Source organism: Carassius gibelio, chromosome B20 (assembly GCF_023724105.1).
Source record: "Carassius gibelio isolate Cgi1373 ecotype wild population from Czech Republic chromosome B20, carGib1.2-hapl.c, whole genome shotgun sequence".
Taxonomy (NCBI): Eukaryota; Metazoa; Chordata; class Actinopteri; order Cypriniformes; family Cyprinidae; genus Carassius; species Carassius gibelio.
In genome coordinates this window covers 13,335,531-13,362,168 of record NC_068415.1, presented here as the reverse complement: position 1 = coordinate 13,362,168, position 26,638 = coordinate 13,335,531, and the positions used below count along the sequence as shown (strand labels likewise).

The window sequence follows — 26,638 nt, the reverse complement described above, 5'->3', positions numbered from 1 at the left end:
ATAGCTATAGTAAAAGTATAGGATTTAAGTGGAATATAAAGTTAGGACACACAACTTTATTAAGAATGATAAAGATTTCGCAATAATTGTGCATTGCACATATTCAACATCAAAATAAAAGTAATATGGTCCTATGCAAGTACTACAATTAATCCATTAGTACAAAAATAGTGGCAAATTACAGCCAGCATCAGTACCAAACTGTTAGTCTGAGGCAGGGATACACAGAAGGCTGGGGATTTAAGAAAACGGCTAGTTTTCAGCTTCTTCCAAGAAAAATAAATAATATAAATACAATGGACTTTCTATTAATGTTTTAAACATTATATACTTGATGGTCATTTCAATTTGTTATAGCATCCTGTTAAAATAAATGCAGGAAAGTGTTAATTCCAAATTACTGACATGAAAAAGGCAACGGTGAAGTGGGCAAAACACATTAAAAGTTAAACCCAGAGGTTTTAACAAAAAACATATTCATAACGGATTGAAAAAAATCCAGGTGCAATTTTAGAACTTCCTTCTATTCATAGTTAACACTATCTTGTAACTTTTTAACCCTCAAGAGGAAATGAAATGGCAAGAGACCAGTTTTGGACTGTGAGAGTTCACTTAATTCTCTGTCCTCCAAGAGCATCCCGAATAAACTGTAAAGTACGTTTATAGAGAAATGAGTCTTTTGTTTCTGGCTTGCAGATGTTGAGGTGATCAACGTCCACCTGGATGAGGTCCCCAATACCCAGATCTGAAAGAGCAAAAGGAGAATTTAGTTTTTTGATACCAAGTACCTAAAACCATCAATTATTTAAAAAGCAATACATCAAAAATTTGCTTGTTGTTCAATTATTCTGACGTACCTGCTGACTGCGATGGAACTACCAATATCTTGAGCATCGGCCCAATGTAGGTTGGCAGAGTTTCTGCAAAGCTAAGGACCTTGAACTCTTGTTCCTTTGCAATGTTCAGGAAATTTTCATGCAAGTCCCGTAATGCTGGAGAGTCTTAGTCGTACAGGTGAACAGAAAAAGGATGTTCAAATTTTAATTTGAATCTTAATCTTAAGAGGAATTAATATTGTATTAATATTAAGTAAACAAAAATAAATCACACTATACCTCGACATAGTTCTTTTACTTCAATGGAGGGGAAAAGTAGGTATCGTGCATTTACAGAATACTCTGCCATGAATGTGCCGTGATGAGGAACGCTGTAGAACAGAATTCCCTTGGTGTTCTTGATCAGCGGACTGAGATCAGGATCTTTAGCCGCATCCAAGAGCATCTTTTTCACAAGTAAACCTGTGACACAAGTTTACATTTTATTTACAAATAGATTTTTTTTTTTTTATCTACAACCAGGGTTGCACAATTAACTAAAATACTGAAATCACAATATGGCCTTGTGAGATTTTTTAAACCTTAAAATTAATATTAAACTCCCTGCTGAAACTAAAATTAAATTTTTGTTATATATAAGCAGCTGCAATATAAAATTTTAAAAAACTATTGTATTGCAAATCATTTAGACAGCTACACAAATATGATGAAGGAAGATTTAGAAAATGACTCTCATAGTCGGGTGCTGGTTATTCTAAGACCCACCATGGACTAACCTCCCATACTGTGGGCTACCCACACCACAGGCCTGTCCCCTACACCTGCATCCTTCAGTTTCCTCAGCAGTTCCTGACTTCTGAAGGCCAAGGACTTCCTGTATAACACAAAAATCAGGGACAAATTTGGTATGCTATGTTGAGTTATTTAGTAATTTAGTAATGCACAGCACACATTGAAAAATGGACTGTTTACCTTTGGTTTTCAGCAGGACATTTAGCCTTCCAATCACTTAAATGGGTGTCATACTCAACAGACAGGATTCTGAGGTTTGGACAGTCTGCAGCCAACCACGACTGTGGAAAATGCGGAAATTTGTTTGGCTGAATTTAGACTTCAGCCAGACTTTCAAAATACCTCTGAGGGCCTGTAATGCCATTACACTGCAAGTAATATCTGGGCACTCATGAGCTTCTTTTAAAAAAAAGACCCAAAAGTTCTGACCTTAGGCCAGCACTCAGTGTAGTCCTCTCGAACGCCTTCCACCTTGTCATCTTCTGCCACATCAAGGTCCTTTTGACGCCAAGTTTTAAAAGCTGCTCCCAAGAGGCCGTGAACAAACAGAACATCAGCTTTGACTGGCTGACTGAATATAAAAAGATGGAAAACATAATTAATCCTCACAAAACAAAAGACATTTTAAAAGGACATATTCGGAAAAGATGCATTAAACTGATCAAAAGTTGGACTTTTATAACGTTACAACAGATTTCCCCAAAATAATAAGCAGCACAATACTTCTGAACATTGATAAGATGTTGCTTGAGCAGCAAATCAACATATCAGAATGATTTCTTTAGGATCATGTGACAATGAAGACTGCTGGAAATTCAGCTTTGCCATCACAGGAATAAATTACATTTGAAAATATTTGACAATAAAAACAGTTCTTTTAAATCGGTCACGATACTACTGTTTTTACTGTATCAGATTAATGCAGACTTGGTGAGCATAAGTGGAAGTTCATATAAGTATGCATACTTAGTACGGCATTGTGGGTGCATTATGTAAACACCATCCTGGTACTTCTGCCTTACTGCATCTCTATCCAAATTGGCTAAAGCACGGGCAGCATGAGATGCCTGCTTGATGTGTGGTGACTGGATCATCTCAGCCAGGACAGCCACCCAACCTTAACGTCAACCACAAAAGAGAATAAACAACTACTCTTCTTCAACATTAAATCAGTTATCCTAAAATATAACGCTAACCTGACTGTACTATGGCTGTGTGCAAGCTGTCATTCAGGGTGAGGTTTCCAATAATTCGCACAATGTTGCTCTGGATTTTCGGAGAGTCTCTGCGAAGCTGGAAGATTCTCTGCAAGAGCTGCAGTCCTCCATTAGCCACAATGTGGTCACAATGACTTTGGACCTGTGAACAAAGAACCATTAAATGCTTTGAACTGATTCGTTTATTTAAGTCAAATTCTTGATTAAAACCAATCAACTGAAGGTACACCTCAAAAATATCTACAAAACACCCCTCTACACACATACAAGCATCCGGTTTTCTTTGATCAATGCTTACTTCCTTGCTGCACAAATACATGTCACTTTGCAGAGTTTGTAAATCGTCACCTTTGAGTGCTGCACCAGGGCCTGCAGGCAGAACGTCTCCACCTTCTCAGAGGGGGTGGAAGTCAGGCTCTGGGCATAAGGCAACCCATTTCCTCCAAAACACCACAGCCCTCCCTATAATCACAGAGCAAAACGCACAGCTAACACAGTGGCACTTTTATATGGATAGAAATTTGATTAAACTAAGTACACTGGTGCTTCAGGGTCCTTGATTCCACAAGTGTTTTTTTTCTTCTCATAAGCAATTTAAAAGTTACTTGGTACATGATGAATCACAATATCACAATGCCAACAATTATTCAAAAGAATATTTTGAGGCATAAATACAAAACATATTTAGGTAGTTTGAGAGCACAGGTTATAGTCAAACAAACTATGGACAAAAAGAATAGGATTTTTGGGAACTGTTCCACTCTATAGTTTGACTATGTATGTCTCACCCGTTGAGAGGCTAGTGATTGGCTGCTCTCTCTTAATGCCAGAGAGGTGAAGTACTGCACACACTGATCCACCTCCGACTGGGGCAGAGATGCCAGTAACTGCCTAAGCCCATCCTCTAGCGATATATCCTATACACGCACAAAACTTTAGCACAGATATCTGAAATTACACAGCAGTTCAATTTGGCTATTGTCTGAACGACAGCTACCCACATCGTCAGTCCGCGGCAGTGGAGGTGGAGGGAGAAAGAAGCGCAGGTCCACGTTAGGCATGCGGGCGAGAGCCACAGCTGTGCGCTGATCGATCACCTGTGCTGCAGTCTGGTACTGATAATCTGTGATGGACGAGACAAAAGACCATTCAGAGCTCACAGAGTTATAGTAAAGTATTTTTCTTGGGTAGGCAAAGGGGTCTGCGCAATAGAAATCGGTGTGCTGCCATCTCTCACTCTGCCAGTGGTGATTCTGGGCCAGTTCCTGCACCGCCTGCTGTCGAACGGCGCGGTCGGCAGAGCAGCTTTTCTTCAGCAGCATCCATAGAGCACATTCTTGAGGGTCTGCATCTAGATGACTAAGACGCTCTGATATAAACAAACATCAACATATGCTTCTTTGACTTAGTTGCAAAAACTGAGACATACAAGAAAGGTTTAATCAATGTTTATTTCATAGAGCAGATTTAAACACAACCGAGGTTTACCAGAGTGCTGTACAATCAATAAGAGAATACCAATGAATTAAAAGGGAGAACAATTAAAGAGGGAATTAAAACAAAGTAAACATGTAATAGACACTCAGCTTCATACAAGAAAGACCCAAAATGAAATACTTAAGTAATGGTAAAAGCCGGAGGAATAGATATATCTTAAGACAGGATTTAAAAGCAATGATGGATGGGGCCGGTCTAATGTAAATTATGTTAAAATCATGATTTAATATGAAGTCAAAGATATGAAAAGGTGATATGAAGAGTTTTTTTTTTTTTTTAAGTCAAATGGAAACAGATGCCTTCAGTTAAACATGGGGGACATAAACACACAGGACTTCTGATCATCTCTCTACACATTTTTCTATAGTCTATCAGTCTAAGGCTATTGCTTACTCTGCTAAACTTCTTATTCTAAATGTACACCACTATTAAGGTTTAGAGTCAATAAGATTTTTAAATCTTACTGACCCCAAACTTTTCATAAGTAGTGTATATTATAAACTGCTCTTCAGCCTCAAACCTGGAGCCATGTATGCTGTGATTAAAAAAAAAAAATCACAGTGTATTAGATTCCATATGCAGAAGAATAGAAGAGACAGGCCTATTTAAAACAACAACATTTCATGTCAGTTCCTCTTGTCAGTGCAGATACTGTCAAGTTAACTTTCAACAGACAGCAGATGTTTCCTGAGATGGAATAACCATACTGTCTCTAAGTGGGTTTTCTAAGCATGCCCTCTATTATAACCACGTTGTTTCACACAGTGCCTACTGTCAACAAATATTTACTTTCAATATTTTGAAAAACGGCACCAAGGCTTGTCAATGCCATCAAATAGAGATGAAACTACTCACCATCCAATGGGCGAAGAAGAACTCTTGAAGAAATTTCAATAAACTTTCTAGCTGCTTTATGAAGTTCGTTCCTGGTCTTGATAGTGAAGCCTAGAACATGACATAAAGTCAATACATTTGTATACATTAACTGTAAAATAAAAAACATGAATGGGCGGTTTTTAATGTATAATTCAAAATCTCAAACAACACATCTCCAATATATTAGCAAAAAAGAAAGAAAAAGAATGAATCCATTATGGGGTAGTATTCCTCAGTTGCAAGTTTCTTTCGAAGAATAATTGTAAATGTAAATGCAAATGAATCTTTTGGCTCACTAATATTTACACACTGTCTCAAGCATAAACACACACGTGGTAAAGATCCCAGAATGTACCAGAAGCAAGGCTCTCTTGTTCTCTATTAGTGGTGTGAGTCAGGTAGATGTAGGACTTTTGCTTCTCCTGTAGTATGGCACTGGTGTCGATAGTGATGGCCCGGTTCAGAGTAACCATCTCGTATGTGATGAACACACAGCCTCTGAGTAAGCAAACGTGATAGATTCAGAATGTATTTCTGGAAAGGGTAACAAACCTGGCTTAGAAGATATATCACTTTTAATTGCTGCTTCTGCTCACATTCTCTGTGAATGTGCTGCATGATACTGTATAATATAATTTATTGATGGCTTGTTAAATAAATGTCAAACAAATTACAATTAAATAAAATAATAAACCTACCCCAATACTATTGCTCCTGTCACTTTTGCTATTTTTCCTAAAGATAAAAAAAGAAAAGAAATGACGACCAGCATTCAAAATTTTTCAGTTAAGCATCAGAATAAGTTTGTCAATTTATGAACTATGATACGAATAAATTACAAACAATTTATGAAGAATCAGGACAATATAAAACACTTATTCTCTTTGCTCAACAGTGCTGTATGTATTTAATCAAAAGAATTTAGACTAAAACAATAACATTGTGAATTTAAATTAACTGCTTTTGTATTACAATATAGTTTAAATGTATTTAAATTTATTGTAATTCATTCCTGTGATGGCAAAGCTGAATTTTCAGCAGTTAACGCTCTAGTTTTTAGTGTCACACTATCTTTCAGAAATAGTTTTAATATGCTGATTTGGTGCTCAAAAACCATTTTTATTATTAATATTGAAAACAGCTGTGCTGCTCAATATTTTTGTGGAAACCATTATACGTATGTTTTCAGCATTCTCTGATGAACAGAAAAAACTAATTTATTTAAAACATAAATCTTTAATAACATTACTAATACTGTCACTTTAATTCATCCTTGCTAAATAGAAGTATGATTTTTGTTTCATGTATAGACCCCCTTTGAACAGTAAGTTTATCAATAACTACAATAACTATATTTTTACATCTTTTTTTATATATTTAATTTTACAATAAGGGTTTTAAAATGGGTTTTATAACGCGGTTTTAACCACGTGAACTGCCTTCCTAACCAGCATTTTTGGGCATCATGAACACCATAAATGCTGTGCAGGTTGGCATGCGAGTAGGTTCAGAGTCTTACTAAGGTCTCTCCATGGCAGTGCTCTCTTCACAGCAGGCCCGGTGGTGCTCAGCCTCCGGACGCGGATCATTCGCAGGGCGGACGCAGACATTGGCGGCTTCACGAGCACAAATCCGACGATGGCAGAGATTAATGTTTTGATAGCAAATATAAACAGGAACTGTTTTCAGATTAACGTAGAGCGTCATTACCGTAAGTAACGCAAATATCAGTGTATCACGCGTCGAAAATGTCCTACCGTAATTCTCTAATGCGCACACGCATTTTTTTGGGTTAAGCCGTGGCCAAAAGTTTTGAGAATGACACAAATATTAATTTAATTATTAAGTCTGCTGCTACAGTATTTTTAGATTTTTTTTTTTTTTGTCAGGTGTTACTATACTGAAGTATAATTACAAGAATTTCATAAGTGTCAAAGGATTTTATTGACAATTATAATAAGTTTAGGCAAAGACCTCTGCAATTTGCTCTGGCATGCTGTCAGTCCACCTCTGGGCCACATCATGACTTTTGGCAGTCCATTCTTGCATAAATCAATGTTTGTAGTTTGTCAGAATTTGTGGGTTTTTCTTTGTCCATCGCCTCTTGAAGATTGACCATGCATTAAGGTCTGGGGAGTTTCTTTGTCATGGACCCAAAAGTTTGATGTTTTGTTCCCCGAGACACTTAGTTATCACTTTTGGCTTATGGCAAGGTGCTCCAGCATGCTGAAAAGGGCATTGTTCATCACCTTTTTGGATGGTTGGGAGAAGTTGCTCTCGAAATATGTTTTTGTGGTTGTGTTCTAAGGCAAAACTGTGAGAGCGCTCACTGCCTTGGCTGAGAAGCAGACTCACACATGAATGGTCTCTGAATGCTTTACTGTTGGCATGATGCAGGACTGATGGTAGTGCACACCTTTTTTCTCCAGACAAGCTTTATTTCGGATGCCCCAAACAACCAGAAAGGGGATTCATCAGAGAAAATGACTTTATCCCAATCCTCAGCAGTCCAATCTTTGTACCTTTTGGAGAATATCAGTCTGTCCCTGATGTTTTCCCTGAAGAGCTTCTTTGCTGCCCTTCTTGACACCAGGCCATTGTCCAAAAGTCTTCACCGATTTCACGTCTTCACTGTGCATGCAGATCCACTCACACCTGCCTGCTGCCATTCCTGAGCAAACTCTGCACTGGTGGTGCCCTGATCCCACAGCTGAACCAAATTTAGGAGACATATCTGGCGCTTGCTGGATTTTCTTGGGTGACCTAAAGCCGGCCTTCACAGCAACTGAAACTTTCCCCTTGAAGTTCTTGATGATCCAATATATTATTGATTTAGGTGCAACTTACTAGCAGCATTATCCTTGCCTGTGAATCCCTTTTTGTGCAAAGCAATGATAACTGCACGTTTCTTTGCTATAACCATAGTTAACAGAGGAAAAGAAATAAGTTCAAGCACCACCCTCCTTTTATAGCTTCCAGTCTGTTATTCTAGCTCAATCAGCATGACGGAGTGATATCTAGCCTTGTCCTCATCAACACTCGCCTGTGTTATTGAGAGAATCCCTGACATGATGTCAGCTGGTCCTTTTGTGGCAAGGCTTAAATGCAGTGGAAAGGTTTTTAAGTTAATTTTTAAACAGATTTCTATATTTTTCATGATATCTTTGTACACTTGTGCCAATTAACATAGACATGGCAGCTGCCATCCAAAATGCTTTGCTGGAATCTTGACAGGATAAACACTAAGAACTAGAGGAAACCTGTCTGCCAAAGTGCAGATGGCACAGTTAGCATACATTTTAACCAGTTGAGACAATTCCTTCCTCTTGTCAGGGAAATTTGCCACTTACCCATGGGTGTGAAGGATCCCAGGTCACTTCCAGGATGTGTGTGCTCTAAACCCTCTGTAACACCTATAAAGCTTTCTATGAAGATGCAGGAATCAAAACATGCAGATGCAAAAAACTGTTGCAAAATGCATTGTGTCCGTTTATTTTTTTGAGTACAGTTGCACTGAGAAATACTTACAATGACTTTAAAAGATCACAAAGTTCACAGAAATCAAACCAATAAATACAAAATCTATTGAGTTTGGTTCTAAACGATTTAAATGAGTGTTTGCAATAGAGATCACTGATCAGTAATGCTCTTAGATTTGTCCCCATGCTTATTTCAACCTTCAGTATTTCTTACTTTCTCTCTCTGTTTATCATGTTTTCTTATCTTTCTCTCTCACTCTTTATAGACATATTCTCTAATTGCAAAAATATAAGTCTTTTGTCTTCACTAATCAATGAAGCAGACCTGTAGAAACCAATAATTCATCTCACTCTCTCTTTAAAACGTTCTCTGTATTTTACATTGACCTCGCACAAAATAAAGATTCCAAAAAGAGATTTTCACAATGATGCCATAAAATAATTACTTTGGTTATATTTGGTTCCCCAAAGATCCTTTCATGGAACAGTTCTTAGAAAAACCTTTTCTTTTCTTAGCGAGAACATAACTTTTCGTTCAGTGGAAAAACTGGCCATGTCTTAAGATGTACAACATCAATATTGCTTTCAGCTGTCCAATTGTATAGTCCAAGTCTATTAATACATTTATCTTCCTCCATCACTGTAGCATCTTCTCTTCCTTCACGTGGTTGTCTCCTGATAAGCTCGTATGATGCTCTCATAGGCAGGTGGTGGAGTCTGGCCTGCATGAAAGCCCCTTAGATTGCTGTTGCCCCAGAAGGAATCCGGCCTGGTTCTAGCCCGGGGTGGAGTGACCATGGAACTGACAGTGCTGGTGGAACCACTTGCCCCAGGGCTGGTAGTGAGAGTGGGGGTCCGTGGCAGGCTGCCCTGGGCACCCTCTTCTGCCTCACGAGCTATCTGGCTACACTGAAGAAGAGGATGAAAAGTAGAGGCCCGGAAGCTCGATTTGCGGCCCGGTGAGTCACCATAGTCTATTGGTGAGGATGAGGTTTGCCGATGGAAGGAGAAGGCAGCGCTAGCCAGACTATTGTTGCTGCGTCGGTCGTAGCCGCTGCTGTATCGACTGTAGCCTGGCCGAGAACGTGGCGATGATGAACGGGTGGTGGAGCGGGACTGGTAGATGGGTACGCGAGTGATGGTGGCTGAAGCTCGTCGACGAGACATCCAGGTCAAGATCATATAGACCAGAGCACCCAGCAGAAGACCAACAACCATAGAAAGACAGAAGGCCAAAATCACATCCCCTGGAGAAAGGAAAGAAATAAAAGTGGTAAAAACATATTTTGAAGCAAGCACTCTGTGGCCACAGAGTTGCTTATAATAAGTGGACTTGGCAACATTTCAAGAGCAACCTCCGAAGGAACCTCCCAAACATAAACAAAACAGGAATAGTGTCGATGGTGGTTTTGTTAAAATTGCCTAACATAAGAAGTCTTGTAATCATTGCTGTAATATTACTTTGGTCAAAAATACTGGATACCAAAGCAACATTTTGCTATGGTTACCACAGTGTCAGTCATTACAATTTCGAGAGTGAACTTGGTTCCATATACAACAGGAAACTATACTTTAGTATTTAAATGTACGGAAGTTCTAAGCAGCCATGCATTATAATATTTTTTCTTCTTGTACTTTCTTGTGTCATAAAATAACTGCTTATCAAAACCAAGGTTGACATCACTGTATACTGTTTATCTACAGTAGGACGGGATTTAACGATGTAGGCTGATGTGCTTCTTTTCCTTATTACTAATCTTTATTGTTAACCATATTGATGAGAAATGTGATGTATATGTAAAATCCATAGGCTAATTTAATTCAGTTTTGTTCTATAATGTTGTAAGTTAATCGTTTTTTTCCACACACACACACACACACACACACACACACACACACACACACACACGTAGTCCTACACATGGACGCTCTTTTCAAACAGAAGCTTGTAACACACATGATATCTGCCACATCATATAATGACTACTACAAATTACAAATTATATATAATTTTATTTCAAATAAAGGGAAAATGAAAAGTGAGTTTAATCCAAGCAGCTCTAATTTCGCGGTGTTGCCATTTTAACATGTTAAATACAAAAACAAAACGTTAGTTGTACTGTCTCTGGAAAAATCAACAGTGATTGATCAGCCTTTATTTATATACAGTATTGTAGACGTTATTACCTAGGCGAAGCTAAATTTGCTGAAATATAGGCTACAGTAAGAGCACCTGCATGTTTGTCCATCAGATGCCTGTCAAAGTTGAGTTCGTTTCTATAGCAACAGTAAAACTGTCATGTCATTATAACGAGAAAAGAAACTTTCGTTATGTCGAGATAACGAGAAAAATAAGTCGTTATAACGAGAAAACGAACTTCGTTATGTCGAGATAACGAGAAAAATAAATCGTTATAACGAGAAAACGACTTTCGTTATGTCGAGATAACGAGAAAATTAAGTCGTTATAACGAGAAAACAAAAAGGAAAAAAAAATATAATGCATGGCCGCTTAGAACTTCTGTATTAATGTGGTTGTCATTCCTAAAAATATTTTACAATAGCACTGCAGAGAATATGATTTTCATTAGTTGTTTTTTTTTTACATTTTTTTTTTACCTAAACATGCGCTAGACGGATGTGTTTGACCCATAGACTGTATAGCTTTGACCTTTGCAATCATGTCTCCCATGTTTGAAGACAAAAGGCATTCTAAAAATGTAGCGATCAAAATGACTTAAAAGCTAAAAAAATACCTCCATTTGGAGGTAACCATAGTAGCAGCAGCAGGAGCGCCATCAAGATCAGTTTTGGACGGTATCACGTAAACATTTAATTTTAAGATGCTTGACGCTGTTTAGCAAACTGCATTGGGGCACCAAAATATAGTTTGCATAGCAGTAGGCGAACTTCACAGAAAATTACTGACTGAAATGACTGTTAACATGTCGACCAGTCTGTAAGAATTATAATTCGCTTCCGTTTTCTTTTTTATGGATCATACTGTTAAACTATTAGTTCCCTGTAATGCTTAAACAAGGTTTTTATATATTTCAAATAGCTAATGAAGGGATGATGGCATTCTACTCCATTGAGAGAAATACTTGTTTCTGTAGGGTCAATAAGGAGAAACTATCAGGAGGTTGAAGGTCAGTAAGGAGCACCTCACCTGACAACTCAAAGTGGGAGGGGACGAAATTCCACAATAGAAGGCGCACCCAATGTTTTCTTATCCTTTACAGTTAAAATAAATGAAATAGTTTGCATTTTAGGAGGCTTCCTGTTATGGCATACCATTGTCTACAGAAATACCAGTTTCATTAGCACACAGGGCTTCTGTCTGGCACAGGCCATTTAAGGCCCCTTTGAAACTGAATTTTGAGAATTTTGGCTTTGAATTTGTATTCCTCAATTAAAATTAATGTAAAAAATGTTTTATAATTATTAGTATAATTATTCATAGATTGTAGCCAGAGTTGTTTGAGTAATGTATTTGATTGAAGCAGGCAAATTGTATCCATTTTTCACCACAGCACCTAACTATTTTACAGATTATTATTAGTATTATAAGAATATGACATCACTCTTTAGAGACTTGTGTGTAAAATAATGCGGCGTTTATGCAATTTTCTCCCTAGGTGAAAGGAATCACAGTCCAGAGTGAAGGATCATCTGGAAATGACATTTGGAAAGACCGAATGGAAAAAGCTGCACACTGGCGGTGTTGTTTTTTTATGGACCACTTTTGCCAATATCTTTTACCACTAGTTACTACAGTCTGCATTTCTGTCTCTTAAAAGACTCGACACAGCATTTTGTACACTCTCCAGATTTTTTTTCTCAAGTACAAAGTTGACTTTGTAACACTGTGAGATAATTTGTGTGTATGCGAGAGAGAACTTGTGTAAATATGGTAAAATATCTTACTCAATCCGAAGGACTCCAGTATCGCCTCAATAAGATGAGTGCTGTTATCCGCCATAGCTCCCTCCAGAGATACAAGAGAGACAAGAGAGGACACAGTCTCTCCCCTCCAAATCTTTCGTTCTTTCACTCTTCCTTTTAACTTTTTCTTGTGTCTCTCTCTAACCAACTCCTCAATTCCTGCGACCCTCCTCCCTCACTTTCTCTCGGTTTGTCTCTTTTTCAGTCCCAGACTGCTCAGCACTGTGGCACACAGGATCTTCTCCAAGGCCGGTGTGGCTGCTCTGTTGTTTGTGGAAAAGCAAAGTCTTCACTTCACATTTCCTGCCTTTCCTGCGTAAAATTAGCAGCAGGCTGTCCTTATCTACGCAGACCAGGGTTCCTGTGGGATGGAGAGGAAAGGGAGGAGGGTACAGAGAGGAGGAGAGTCAAGGTGTACGTGAAAGCATTTGCTCCTATCATTTGTCCCCTTTCCCCTGGCCAAAATTCATCATATTTTACTTCTCCTTATTTCCTTTTCACTTCCAGACACTTGGCATGAACAATGTAGGCTGTTCTGTCCTGTGTCACCACTGATGGAATTTGGCCATTTTGCAGTGCCAAAGAGCTACACAATTAATTTCATCCGCCGATTAAAAAGACGGTAAAAATGGTACTATTGTGGAATATGATTACTTTTAATTATTATTATTGTTTTAGATTAGATTCAACTTTATTGTCACTGCACGTGTGAGGTACAAGGCAACGAAATGCAGTTAGCATCTAACCAGAAGTGCAATAAGCAGTAAGTACAGAATATACGAGGTCTACAATATGTACAGTAACTATAAAGATAAGTATTATGAACATAATTTACAGATTTTAAATACTATCAACATGATATATAGATAGGTTTACTATGAATATACTGTACAGATGTTTATGTAAACATGTATGTACACTATAGGCAGAACTATGAACATATGAACAATTTACACTCCTACAATTGATACAAGTGCATAGAAAATATTTCAGTGTGCAAATGAATTATTCAGTGTTTCTGGATGAACAGACAGTAGACAGTGGGGGGGGGGGTTCAGAGGGCTGAGTTCAGCAAGGAGATAAAGCTGTTCCTGAAGCACCTCCCGGAGGGAAGGAGGTTAAACAGTCCATGGTCAGGGTGAGAAGAGTCCTTAAGAATGCTGCGAGCTCGACGTAGACAGCGTTTCCTCGGGATGTCCTCAATAGCAGGACGTGGTGTCCCTGTGATGCATTGGGCAGTTTTCACCACCCTCTGCAGTGCTTTGCGGTCAGCCACTGAGCAGTTCCCATACCAGACTGTGATGCAACTGGTCAAGATGCTCTCGATCGCACACCGGTAAAAGTTCACCACTATGGCTGAAGACAGCTGGTTCTTCTTCAGTTGGAGACATGTTCAACAACCATCCCGTTAATGTGGATTGGGTCATGCGTGCTTCCTTTCTTCTTCCTGAAGTCCACAATGAGCTTTGTCTTACTGGTGTTAAGGAGCAGATTATTGTCAGCGCACCATGTGGCCAGGTGCTGTATCTCTTCCCTGTAGGCAGTCTCATCGTTGTCTGTGATGAGGCCAATCACCGTGGTGTCGTCTGTCAACTTAATGATGGAGTTGGATCCATGCACAGGCTTGCAGTCGTGGGTGTAAAGGGAGTAAAGGAATGGTCTCAGCACAAATCCCTGTTGTACACCGGTGTTAAGTGTGATGGTAGTGGAGTGGGTGTGGCCTGACCGAACATGCTGAGGTCTGTTGGTGTTAAATGCTGAACTGAAGTCAACAAACAACATCCTAACATGTGTTGTTATTGTCCAAGTGTGTGAGTCCAGAGTGCAGCACTGTGCATACTGCATCCTCTGTGCTCCTATTTCTACGGTAGGAAAATTGGTGTGGGTCCAGTGTGGGTGAGAGGAAGTCTTTGAGGTGTGCTAGGACCAGTCGCTCAAAGCACTTAATAATGATGCATGTGAGTGCTATGGGGCGATAGTCATTCAAGCACATTGGGGAGGAATGTTTCAGTACTGGCACAATGGATGTGGACTTAAAACATGTTGGCACAGTTGCTTGAGTGAGGGACAGGTTGAACATTTCTGTGAACATGCCCTAAGCACACGTCCAGGAATGCCATCTGGGCCAGCAGCCTTGCGCGGATTAATCCGGCACAATGCAGTGTGGAGGTGAGTTTGAGGGGTTGGTGGTCTGCTGAGAGTGTGATCTTGAGGGCCTTCTCCTTACTGTCACTGTTGAAGTGAGCAAAAAAGTCATTTAGTTCATTAAGGAAGGAGACATCCGTGACCATTGGAGTGGAGTTGCTTGACTTGTAGTCACTGATGATCTGGATTATTATTATTATTATTATTATACAAACCCAATTCCAAAAAAGTTGGGACACTGTACAAATTGTGAGTAAAAAAGGCATGGAATGATTTACAAATCTCATAAACTTATATTTTATTCACAATAGAATATAGATAGTGGAGCAATATCAGAAAGGAGTTTCTCAGGGAAAAATTGCAAAGAGTTTGAAGTTATCATCATCTACAGTGCATAATATCACCCAAAGATTCAGAAAATCTAGAACAATCTTTGTGCGTAAGGGTCAAGGCCGGAAAACCATACTGGATGCCTGTGATCTTCAGACCCTTAGACAGCACTGCATCACATACAGGAATGCTACTGTAATGGAAATCAAAACATGGGCAAAGGAATACTTCCAGAAAACATTGTCAGTGAACACAATCCACTGCCGGCTAAAACTCTATAGGTCAAAAAAGAAGTCATATCTAAACATGATCCAGAAGTGCAGGCGTTTGCTCTGGGCCAAGGCTCATTTAAAATTGACTGTGGCAAAGTGGAAAACTGTTCTGTGGTAAGATGAACCAAAATTTGAACGCCATCCGGACTAAAGATGACAAGGACAATCCAAGTTGTTTTCAGTGCATAGTTCAGAAGCCTGCATCTCTGATGGTATGGGGTTGCATGAGTGCGTGTGGCATGGGCAGCTTACACATCTGAAAAGGCACCATCAATGCTGAAAGGTATATCCAAGTTCTAGAACAACATATGCTTCCATCCAGACATCATCTTTTTCAGGGAAGACCTTGCATTTTCCAACATGACAATGCCAGACCAAATACTGCATCAATTACACCATCATGGCTGCGTAGAAGAAGGATCCGAGTACTGAAATGCCCAGCCTGCATTCCATATCTTTCACCCATAGAAAACTTTGGCACATCATAAAGAGGAACATGCGACAAAGAAGACCTAAGACAGTTGAGGAACTAGAAGCCTGAATTAGACAAGAATGGGACAACATTCCAATTCCTAAACTTGAGCAACTTGTCTCCTCGGTCCCAAGACGTTTGCAGACTGTTCTAAAAAGAAGAGGGGATGCCCCACAGTGGTAAACATGGCCTTGTCCCAACTTTTTTAAGATGTGTTGAAGCCATGAAATTTAAAATAAACATGTTTCCTCTAAAATGATACATTTTCTCAGTTTAAACATTTGATATGTCATCTATGTTGTATTCTGAATAAAATATTAAAATTCGAAACTTCCACATCATTGCATTGTTTTTATTCACAATTTGTAAAGTGTCTCAACTTTTTTGGATTCGGGTTTGTATTTTATTAATAAATTTGTATTATTAAAAATATATTAAATTATAACAATTATTATTTATATATTTTAACATTTTATTAATTTTAATGATAGCAAAGCTGATTTTTTTGCAGTTATCACTGCTAACATCTTTCAGTGTTATCAATAATGAAAATATTTCTTTTGCTATATATTTTGATGGAAACCATGATACATTTTTTCAGCATTCATTGCAAAAAACAGCACTTATTTGAAAATTTGAAATCTTTTGTAACATTGGAAATATCTTCAATGTCAGTTTTGATCAATTTAATGTGTTTTTGCTAAATAGAAGTGCTAATTTCTTAGAAAAAAAAAGTACTTTCCCCAAAATTTTAACAGTGGTCTATTGTATAATAATATAATATGCAATACAATATAAAAATAGCATGGAAAAAAAGTAATATTTCCTTATTTGTTTTTAATATGGCTATATTGGTGTCCAAAACATTAGAGGAACATGAGCACATTCTCATGTGTTAATTTTTTGTGATATCTTTTCCACACACACTGTCAACATAGCCATGGCAGAGGAACACTGAAAAGCATCCAGAATTCTTTCAGGATTCCAGCACAGGAAACCAAGTCCAAACAGATGAAACCCTTGCATTTTTCTATGTATTTCATAACAAAAGATTTTGTAACACAATTTCCAAATCTTTTTAGCTTTTACTGTTCTATTTTGTCTGATGTGCTGGTCATCACAACGCTTCAGATTTTCCATGTAGAGTGCCAGCTCTGTGCTGGGTTATCCTGACCAGGCTAACTTTTGCAAAACAGAATCCTGATAAGGTCCTGCAAAGAAAGCAGGATTTTGCCCTAAATCAGGCCCCTTTCACCTCTGTAAGAACTGAGTTCTTTCCTTCAAAATGTTCATTAAGGGTATCTTAAAGACAGTAGATAGCACAGGATTTTAGCACAGAGCCGTTGGTCTGGGAGGAGTGGGTCCTGGACAGGCCCTATACTGACATTTCCTTTCATTGTTGCTTTGTGTTGTGGAGTGCAGATATCAGCTGTTGCCATAGGCAGGTCTGACGTATACATAAAAAAATATTTTCAGCCTATTGTGTGTTTTCCATTAAAATTCCCTATGCCAAAAAACATGCCTAGTTCATGTTTGGGACCATTTTATTTTAGGATAGGATAGAAAACAATACAAGAAGAAAAAAAAAAAAGCAAATCAATATATTATACAATGTGAAAAACTTTTTTTTTTACACATTTTTTAAAATATATTTTATAAAATACATTAAAATATATATTTTTTGTAAAAATGTTTTTCATGTAATGCAGTGTATATTTTTTCACATTGTATAATATATTAATTTGCTTTTTCTTTTTTCTTCTTGTATTGTTTATTCTGTGGTTTATTGCTACTGTAAACCTTTTCTATCCTATCCTACCCTTTTTCTATCCTATCCTAATCTTTTCTATCCTATCCTATCCTATCCTATCCTTTTCTATCATATCCTATCCTATCCTACCCTATCCTTTTTCCATCATATCCTATTATATCCTTTTCCATCATATCCTATCCTACCCTATCCTTTTCTATCCTACCCTATCCTTTTCTATCCTACCCTATCCTATCATATCTTACACTTTTCTATACTATCCTTTCCCATCCTATCCTATCCTATCCTATCCTATCCTATCCTATCCTTTTCTATCATATCCTATCCTATCCTACCCTATCCTTTTTCCATCATATCCTATTATATCCTTTTCCATCATATCCTATCCTACCCTATCCTTTTCTATCCTACCCTATCCTTTTCTATCCTACCCTATCCTATCATATCTTACACTTTTCTATACTATCCTTTCCCATCCTATCCTATCCTATCCTATCCTATCCTATCCTATCCTATCCTATCCTACTCTTTCCCATCCTATCATCTTATCCTATCATACTCTTTTCCATCCTATCATCTTATCCTATCCTACTCTTTCCCATCCTATCATCTTATCCTATCCTACTCTTTCCCATCCTATCATCTTATCCTATCATACTCTTTTCCATCCTATCATCTTATCCTATCCTACTCTTTCCCATCCTATCATCTTATCCTATCCTACTCTTTCCCATCCTATCCTCTTATCCTATCCTATCCTGTCCATCTTCTCTTGATGAACAGCAGATGGCTCTGTTACTCTTTAGAGAACATGTTGCAGCATAACAGCATTTCAGGCTGAATTTAAATTTGCATTTTAATTCCCTGGACATCACAATGCTTTATCTTATTTGCTAATTGTTTTGTTTGTTTACTTGTCAGAATGAATCTCTCTCTTTCTTTCTTATTTATTCCTAGGAAAACATTTAGCAAAATGTTGATGTGCGATGACGTAGGCTATGAGTCTTTACAGTGGCTCATTGGAGAAGGTGAGTGAACGAGAATGACATAAGATCCTCTGCGCACAAGGAGTTGTATCAGTAACTTCACACTGTGCTCTCTCTCTCACATCCATCTGCAGTGACCATGTAGAGGTCATTGCTAAGCATCGCTGTTTGAAAACTAGCAGACTCAGCACAGTGGTCTCTGAATCCCGAGCTTAATGCTCCAGAAAGGCATTTCACTTTGCTTTTTTCCCCTATAACATGCATGTGTGTGATTGAACCGGTAATGGAAGTTAAAAGCATAACAGTATGTCTCTGGTATGAGAGTTTTAACAACCCCTCTTGAATTTCACTTAATGGAGTCCCATGCTTGATATAAGCCATTACAACATCTTTTGCATTTTCCATGAGCGGAAGCTCAGACATGTATCACGTTTTAATCGAATCATTTAAAGTAATGTCGTCTGGCTTTGCTAAAGTAACACACTCATACACAGCATGACTCGATTGGGGCCTCACTATTGGACTGCACTTGAGATCTGCACTCTGATTGGACACAAGGTGGCAGTGAAAACTTATGCTGATGCCTACAGTAGAGAGTGAGAGGCAGAAAGAGAGAGAGTGCAAAGGGAAAAGGCTGCTTCCTGCAGAAGCCACAGAACTTCAAGGAGAGAGAGAAACCGTATGTTTGCATGGCATGCGCTGATTGAAAACAATTGCGCTTTTCATGTAGACTTCAGCTGATCCTGAAGTGTCGGGCGGAGCCGCATCCGCTGCCCTGCATCAGCACCACTGACTTCGAATCAGTGGAATGGCATCTGCTCAGCACTATGGCCGTTCAGACAGGGAGATTGCCAATGAGATGCAGAGGCTGCAGGGTAGGTGCTTACGCATGCTTTTTCTTAAAGGTGACCTCGCCACTGTGTAGGATGACACAGCATATACATACTCAAGATGTCTTTTACTTCAAAAGGCTGAAATGACTTCTAAATGGATTCTAACTTGGATTGTGATGTCTGTGCATGTTTTGTTTGATGTCTGCACCTCTGAATTAGTATGATTCTGCTACTGATATTTGGCTTCCCCTGGTCAGTACTATACGTCTCTCTGCAGCTGTGTGTTGTGAAACGTGTGATGCAATTGCAAACTGCATGCAAATGTACGCATGGTTTCTGATTGATGCTTTGTGGTGCTTATGATGTCTCCAGTTTCAAAATCATCCTTGGGGAGACTTTCTGTCCTGGCACTTGAGGAGAGTTTGTGTGTGTTTATGTGGATGCACATTCAGTCTCATTTTTCCGAAGTTTAAATCATTTAAAAAATATAGATACTCTTTAGATTAAGCACTGAAAGCCAGTGCATCTTTGGTCAGTTTGTTATTGACCTGGAATGTACTGTAGTGCTTGTGTGCCCTTTGTGTGGACCACTTTTAAGATTGAATCAGAGGCAGAGAGATAGAGAGAGCGAGAGAGAGAGAGAGAGAGTGAAGAAATGGAGAAATGAAATTAGGATGAAGAATTGACCAGAGAGAGACAGCAGGAATGAAGTAACGGAAGGTTTAAGAGCAGAAGAGCTGACTGTGGAGGTGTGTAGTTCATTCTGCAATGAACAAGGTACAGTGTTTCACTTCTAAAGTACAAGTGCATCTCAATAAATTAGAATGATGTGGAAAAGTTCATTTATTTCAGTAATTCAAGTCAAATTGTTAAACTTGTGTATTAAATAAATTAAACGCACACAGACTGAAATAATTTAAGTCTTTGGTTCTTTTAATTGTGATAATTTTGGCTCACATTTAACAAAACCCCACCAATTCACTATCTCAACCAATCAGATTACTTCATAAGACCAATATATATATATATATATTTTTAAATCAGTACATTGTTGACCTTCTGTAAAGTATTTTAATTTACTGTACATGTACTCAATACTTCTTAGGGGCTCCTTTTGCTTTAATTACTGTCTCAATTCGGCGTGGCATGGAGGTGATCAGTTTGTTGCACTGCTGAGGTGGAATGGAATCCCAGGTTTCTTTGAAAGTGGCCTTCAGCTCACCTGCATTTTTTGGTCTCGTGTCTAATTTTTTTCTTGACAATACCCCATAGAACCTCTATGGAGTTCAGGTCTGGTGAGTTTGCTGACCAGTCAAGCAGACCAACACCATGGTCATTTAACCAACTTGTCAGTACTTATGGCAGTGTGGGTAGATGCCAAATCCTGCTGGAAAATGAAATCAGCATCTTTAAAAAGCGGGTCAGCAGAAGTGCTCCAGAATTTCTTGGTAAATGGCTGCAGTGACTTTGGTTTTCAAAAAAACACAATGGACCAACACCAGCAGATGACATTGCACCCCAAATCATCACAGACTGTGAAAACTTAATACTGGACTTCAAGCTTCTCCACCCTTCCTCCAGACTCTAGGACCTTGGTTTCCAAATTAAATACAAAACTTGATCTCATCTGAAAAGAGGACTTTGGACCACTGGGCAACAGTCCAGTTATTCTTCTCCTTAGCCCAGGTAAGACACCTCTAACATTGTCTGTGTTTCAGGAGTGGCTTAACAAGAGGAATACGACAACTGTAGCCAAATTCCTTAACACGACTTTGCTGGACAATCCTCATAATGCTGCAGTTCTCCTTGTTGGTTTTGCATCTTTTTGTTCCACACTTTTTCCTTCCACTCAACTTTCTGTTAACATGCTTGGATACAGCACTCTGTGAACAGCCAGCTTCTTTGGCAATGAATGTTTGTGGCTTACCCTCCTTGTGAAGGGGGTCAATGATTGTCTTCTGTCAGTTCAGCGGTCTTCCCCATGATTGTGTAGCCTAGTGAACCAAAGTGAGAGACCATTTTGAAGGCTCAGAAAACCTTTGCAGGTGTTTTGAGCTGATTAGCTGATTGGCTGTCACCATATTCTTATTTGTTGAGACAGTGAATTGCTGGGTTTTTATTAAATGTGAGCCAAAATCATCACAATTAAAAGAACCAAAGACTTAAACTACTTCAGTCTGTGTGCATTTAATTTATTTAATACATGAGTTTCACAATTTTAGTTAAATTACTGATATAAATTACAATTCCCACGACATTCTAATTTATTGAGATGTACCTGTAAATCACAGTGATTATAAATGCTCGGTCATAGCATTTCATAGTGTTTTAAGTAATGGTTTAATAACAAAATTCAAAAGTACAGTAAAAGTACAGATATCTTACCAGAAAATGGCTTTGGTAGAAGTTGAAGTCACCTTTTAGAATATTACTTGAGTAAAAGTATTAAAGTATGTGATATTTATTGTACTAAAGTACAAAAAGTATTTTTAAAATCTTAAATGTACTTATGTATTGAAAGTAAAAGTACAAGTAAATGCAAAATGGAAAAGAAGCATATATATATATATATATATATATATATATGTTCATACACAACTTGAGTAGCAAGATTGTCTTCAGTTTTAACTTTTTCTTCCATTTTGTATTTTTTTTTCTTCCATTTTGTATAAAAAGCACTTCTTCCGGTACTCAGTATCTTTCATTCCAGCATAAGAAATCATTTCTGGAATCTGCATCTGAATTAGCATGTATTTACCATAGACTGTAGGTATTTACACAGTTTATGTAGGCTACCTCAGAGGGGACATGGATGCATTTAAGCTGCAGATACAGATGTATAAATAGGCCTAATGATTTGTTAATATAAAACTTTGAATACTTATATTTGACTAATAATTTAAAACATGAAAAAAGTCGAAATGTCAAATTACAACCGCCAGTAGGGGACAGCAAGTTAACGAGTGAGTCTTTGAGATTCAACCGATTCATTCAAACAGCTGATTCATTCAGAAACAAAGCATTAAACTGTGTTAATGAGTGAATCACTCAACCGATTCGTTCAAAAAGCTGATTCATTCAATAAGTGAAAAACGTTTGTTGCTAAAAGGCGCAAAACAGTGCTGTGATCTTTGTTTGGAACTATTTTCGTCAGCAAAACGGATCAAAAACAAGCAATATTATGTCTAAAATGTAAGTAATTTATTGATTTACTGAACTTGAATAAAATGATTATTTAATATGTTCATGCATCTGCAGTACAGTACTCTTTGTGGGATATAGATTAAGTTAACTAGGCCTACATTAAATTATAGAAATATAAAAAGATTACAGAAGCATTTTTTGCCGTCTATAATTTAGAATGCCTGGAATATTTAGTTGTAATAGACTAATAAATCGATGTGCGTGCACTCTGTGTGTGATTTGGTGATATTGCCTACCTGAGCACATCAATACAACACTTACCATATTATCCCAGACGATGCTGTATCACACACCTGAGTTGACTTGAGTGGAACATGAAATCATTCGCGGTTGTGCGCGCAACGCGCACTTTTTTGCACATGAGCAAATGTGTTTGTTTTTTTAGTCTAACGTTAACTTGCAAACGCTAGACCACTGATTCGTCAAACCTGCTTTCCTACAGTCTGTGTTCTTCTGACTATTTTGTATTAAGTAATGAATATACTTAGTTGAAATGTATCGGAGTAAAAGTGTACATTTTAATTAGGAAATGTAGTGGACTAAAAGTAAAAGTTGGCTGAAATATAAAAACTCAAGTAAACTAAAGTTACAGACACTCCCAAAAAACATTTAAGTATTGTAACGAAGTATTTTTACTACGTTAAATTACACCTCTGTTGTTTACTTAATCTCATGTTGGTCCAAATCTTTACAACTTTTTTTTTTCTCTAGAACACATAAAGAGAGATTTTGGAGACTTTTTTTTCATGCAATAAGGATAAATAAATATTTAGCACTATAAAAGTATCATAAAAATTATCCAAATGACTCATGTACAATATTTTGTCTGAAGACATTAGACCACTTTGTATGATTAGTAAATTGAAATTTGGATTGTTGTTCACTTTCAGACAAACAAACATTTGCCCCAACCCTTGTTGTTGCTTAGTTGATATTCAGTTCATAAACAAGTTGTTCTTTTGAGTTTTCTTTTGAGATTTTGTCATTTTTAAAATAGTTATTTAGCTTAATTTTTATTTATTTATTTCAGTTTTATTTCATTTTTCATTTTTAAAATTCTCATAATTTCAGTTAGTTGTCAGTTAGTTTTTTGTCTTTTATGTTTGTTAATATTAAGTTATTTAATATAATTTAATTTTATTTAATCACCATGATGAGTACTAAGACTTACACCGACATTGCTGTATATTGAGGATCAGAAATCTTTCGGATTTAAATGAGAAATATCTTAATTTGTGTCCTGAAGATGAATGAATTTCTTACAGACTTGGAACGACACATGGGTGAGTAAATAACTACAGAATTTACATTTTTGGTTGAAATATCACTTAAACTCTCTGATTCGATCTGGTTGTAGTGTTTTTTCAAGTTAACAGCTCATAAGTTTTTCTCTTTTTTTCACAAAAGAAAAAGTATATGAGGGTGAGAAAATGATGACTATTGAATTTAAAGTTTAGGTGAACTGTCCCTTTAAGAACTTTGTGTTTCAGAGTTGCAGATATGAACTACTGCATATATAATTTTTTTAGCCACTCATTATTACTACATAAAATGATCGTTTTTGCCTTCACATCCAATGTGAAAAGACTGATAAGATGTTGTACCCACGATCAGTCTGCCCGTGATCATGATAAACTGTAGCACTGTTGCACACTATACTGTATTTTCTGTAGGTTGGAGGTGTTAGCTTTGGTCGTCCTAGAAACCAGAAGTAGAGCAGTGTGTTGAGTGTCAGACCCGATTGATGGTGTGTAAAGATGCTTGTGGGCAGAATGTATCATGTGATGCTAACTAAGTATGTTATTCAGTATGCCATTACTTTCGTACGCCTCATTGGTTGCAAAATTAAGGCAGAGCAGGAAGCACAGGCCTAATGACATGCTCATGTGTGTTCATGCCTAATATGAAACAGCAGTGGTAAAGCTGTCACATCATGATACTGCTTCAAGAAAAAAATGGTCACCTCTTTAAAGTAGCTTTATTATGTATTTTAGAGAGAATAGTCAATCATATAGTAATCATATTTGAACACTACAGGCTCTGTAAATAATAAGACATCAGCTACTTTGGATAAAACAAAACCACTGTCAGACAGGGAAAAAAGTGAATGAAATTAAATACATGACGCTGTATGAGTGAAAATTAGGTAGCCATAGAGGAAAAAAACAGTCTGAATATGACGATTAATTGTTTTTTGTCAAACTGGAATCAAATGTAATGTAGCCTATACATAATCCCTTTTTCTTGTCTTGCATTTTTTGCATAAATGTAACATTCAACATTCATTTTTCACTTGAGTTGAGTTTTCTCTCTCCTCCTGAGTGAGCAGATTAGAGTTGCTAATCAGACCAATTTGATCCCTGCTTTGATCAGATTAGATTACCATTTCTGTGTGTGCAAGTGTGACACTGAGAGCTTCCCTTCCTGCCTTAACAAAGAGCTCATCAGCAGCAATATTCACTGGGATCAAAACATTTTAAAGCATCATTTAAATGTCCTGTTTTATTTCTGAAAACAGAGAAGAAAAGTCTTGCTAATGAGCACCTGTTTTCCTAATGGTAGAGCATGCAGGCACTGAACGCTTGAACACGGGCCACATTAGATATCCTTGAGATCTTGTTTATTCCTATTAATCATGGCATGTACTGACAAAGAATGCAGGTAATAAAACAGATTATTTAATGAATTAACTCTGCTGCAATAAAACAGACAAATAATAATATAAAATAAATAAAACTGTAAAATAATATATACAGTTAAATATATAAACATATATTCAGTTCAATCATATAAATTACTATTACATTACTTTTACTTATATTCAAATGAGCCCATATAACAGTAACAGGCTGCACATATAATGTATATGCCTTGTTTCTTCCTTTGTCCTCTTTTTTTTTTTTGGATACAGTACCTCACATCCAAACAGTGGCAGGTTGTAAAAATATCAGCAATTAGTGGCACCATATGGCAGAAAACGGCAAGTCTGCTTTGAAGCCCTCCCAGGCTAAAAATCTTTCCATATGCTAAGGAATTTAGCTATTTATTATCTCTCGTTATCCAGACAGAAACGCCTCTTCTCTGCATATGTCCTATATTTCAGTGTTTTTCAGTGGTCATCATGTAGGCGGTCAGAAGACCACTTCTCTGTGTACATTGTGGTGGGCTGAAATGAGCTTCACAAATATCTGGGGAATGGGTCAAACTCTCCTGCATTTGCTTTTTTTCCCCTCTGTGATTGATGTGTGCAGTGATGGGGGAGTAAATTTAGAATGGTAGTTTGTCAAACTAATAGGTAAATATTAGTTTGATAGGTAAATATTATAAATGATACCAATAATATTATAATATACCAATGATGGGTAAAAATTGATAGCCTGAATGCACTTTAAGACGCTTTGGATAAAAGCGTCTGCTAAATGCATACATTTAATTTAATTTTAATTTAATTTAATTTTAAATTAAATTAAAAGTGAAGTTAAACTACAGTCAAGGGTCTCTGAAAATATGTATTTACTTAGCACTATCTCTTGTTGTTACTGGAAAAGTCACAAGAAGCCACACTTTGGAAAAGAGAGATTTCTATCTGTCTGTGTATCTTTGAGTGACCCTGGACCACAAAACCAGTCAGATTCATAAATCATCTGAAAGCTGAATAAATAAGCTTTCCATTGATGTATGGTTTTTTAGGACAGTATTTGGCTGAGAAACAAATATGAAACCATGAAAATCTGAGGGTGCAAAAAAGTTAGCAATAAGTGATGATCATTTTGACCCATGCAATTTATTGTTGGCTATTGCTACAAATATACCTATACCTTTATGTCTTTTGTTAAACTATTTAGGTAATTTAGTTCAAAATAGTTAACAACATTGGTTTGAAATATTTGTTGATGTATAGAATTGCTCTGATTCATAGATATTTGTTTTTATATTGCAGAAATGGTCTCTTTGTTAGTTTTGTTAGAATTATGGATTTTTAG

General features: G+C 37.4%; 2 protein-coding genes across 4 annotated transcripts; both read right to left on the bottom strand.

The window, feature by feature from the left end:
- Positions 1 to 29: 29 nt before the first annotated feature.
- Positions 30 to 6,933, bottom strand: serac1 (serine active site containing 1). Of its 3 annotated transcripts, none has more exons than XM_052586118.1 (16): positions 6,738 to 6,933; positions 5,917 to 5,953; positions 5,574 to 5,716; positions 5,198 to 5,287; positions 4,083 to 4,214; positions 3,847 to 3,968; positions 3,634 to 3,762; positions 3,194 to 3,307; positions 2,825 to 2,987; positions 2,595 to 2,745; positions 2,058 to 2,199; positions 1,809 to 1,909; positions 1,613 to 1,710; positions 1,116 to 1,298; positions 858 to 1,001; positions 30 to 745 (listed from the first exon to the last, which is right to left on the bottom strand). In XM_052586118.1, exons 1-16 carry the CDS (start codon positions 6,826 to 6,828, stop codon positions 609 to 611), a joined length of 1,977 nt encoding a protein of 658 aa, XP_052442078.1. In that variant the 5' UTR covers positions 6,829 to 6,933; the 3' UTR covers positions 30 to 608. The 3 variants fall into 3 exon arrangements, with proteins under 3 accessions (XP_052442078.1, XP_052442079.1, XP_052442080.1); XM_052586119.1 differs by having other exon boundaries at positions 5,574 to 5,752; positions 6,738 to 6,844; XM_052586120.1 differs by lacking the exon at positions 5,917 to 5,953 and having other exon boundaries at positions 6,738 to 6,881.
- A 1,751-nt stretch (positions 6,934 to 8,684) lies between these two features.
- Positions 8,685 to 23,054, bottom strand: myct1a (myc target 1a). Its single transcript, XM_052585561.1, has 3 exons — positions 22,917 to 23,054; positions 12,625 to 13,003; positions 8,685 to 9,944 (listed from the first exon to the last, which is right to left on the bottom strand). Exons 2-3 carry the CDS (start codon positions 12,677 to 12,679, stop codon positions 9,358 to 9,360), a joined length of 642 nt encoding a protein of 213 aa, XP_052441521.1. The 5' UTR covers positions 12,680 to 13,003; positions 22,917 to 23,054; the 3' UTR covers positions 8,685 to 9,357.
- Between the last annotated feature and the right edge of the window lie 3,584 nt (positions 23,055 to 26,638).